At 39.8% G+C, this 1,203-nt stretch overlaps 1 protein-coding gene across 1 annotated transcript in view; it reads right to left on the bottom strand.

Annotated features, from left to right (window-relative positions):
- The window catches only part of LOC135225558 (uncharacterized), a 12,562-nt gene extending 11,947 nt beyond the window's left edge, over positions 1-615 (bottom strand). The window contains exon 1 of the mRNA XM_064264828.1: positions 488-615. Coding sequence (XP_064120898.1) covers positions 488-615 — 128 coding nt within the window. The remainder of the gene's footprint in view (positions 1-487) is intronic.
- Between the last annotated feature and the right edge of the window lie 588 nt (positions 616-1,203).

Raw genomic sequence — 1,203 nt, 5'->3', positions numbered from 1 at the left:
CGGATAATCCAATTTGAATCGGAACCTGAGAGCGAATTTATTTTATTTTTTTTCTCATTTCTCAACGTATAAAAATCGTAGCATAAGTCCACCACCATTTTCGAGAGAGAGAGAGAAAGAGAGAGAGAGAGAGAGAGAGAGTGTTTGAACTTTTTTATTTTGTTTTGTTTTGTCGGTCTTCCTCCACACTATCTGGTTCCCCTTTGTTGCCCTACAGGACTGTCTATCTATCTATCTATCGATCTATCTAACTCTCTGTTTGGGTGTCTTGGTTGCATTTCTATGGGGGGGGGGGGGGGGTGAGGGTGGCGGCGCCGGGTTTAGTGCCACCAAAGGGCATCTCACGAGGTGCGTTGTAGGCATTACTTAAGGTACTTTACGGCGTCCCTTCGACCATTCGCTGCAACCCCTTTCATTCCTTTTAACCGTACCTCCGTCATATCTCTATCTTCACAGACCTTTTGTTTTTTACTCTCAATTTTTTTGCCTGTCAGCTGAATGACGTCGTGATTCCCAGCGCTTAGGCTTTGGCCTAAGTTGTATAGTCCAGTTCGATGGGTTATAGCTGGTTATAATGTTGTTCTTGTTATTGTCGGTTGTGGCGTAATCTGTCATTATTGGCTAAAACCAGTTCGAATTCCTATTAGTTTCAAATAATGTAGGTCATTTTACAAGTATTAAAGTATTTAAATAATGAAAGGACATCTTCACAAGTATTAAGTCTTTTCAATTAATATAAAAGGAAATTTTCACAAATATTAAGTCTCATAATGGTTCAATATCGAAATTACTATACTTAAGAATAACATCATAAAATCCACGTATAAGAGGGCGACTGAAAAAAACGGGACTTGGAAAACAAGTACTTTCGTAGTATAATACGTTTTCAAGTTCACGCTAATTAAAAACAGCGGCTCATTGGCGTGGTGGGTATGGTGTTGGCGTACCACCTCGGTGGCCGCGAGTTCGACTGTCGGACATTCTATTGAAGAGTCAGAGATGTGTATTTCTGGTGATAGAAGTTCACTCTCGATGTGGTTCAGAATTCACGTAAAGCCGTTGGTCCCGTTGATGAATAACCACTGATTCCATGCAACATAAAAACATCATACAAACAAACAAAATAAAAACATAGTTTACAGAGCTCTACATACAAAATCAGGTGGGGGGAGTTACGGGTTTGTATAATAACTTATACCCAAT

Source organism: Macrobrachium nipponense, chromosome 13, assembly GCF_015104395.2.
Source record: "Macrobrachium nipponense isolate FS-2020 chromosome 13, ASM1510439v2, whole genome shotgun sequence".
Lineage (NCBI taxonomy): Eukaryota > Metazoa > Arthropoda > Malacostraca > Decapoda > Palaemonidae > Macrobrachium > Macrobrachium nipponense.
Note: the sequence above shows the minus strand (reverse complement) of the source record. Positions and strands in the feature narration are given on the sequence as shown.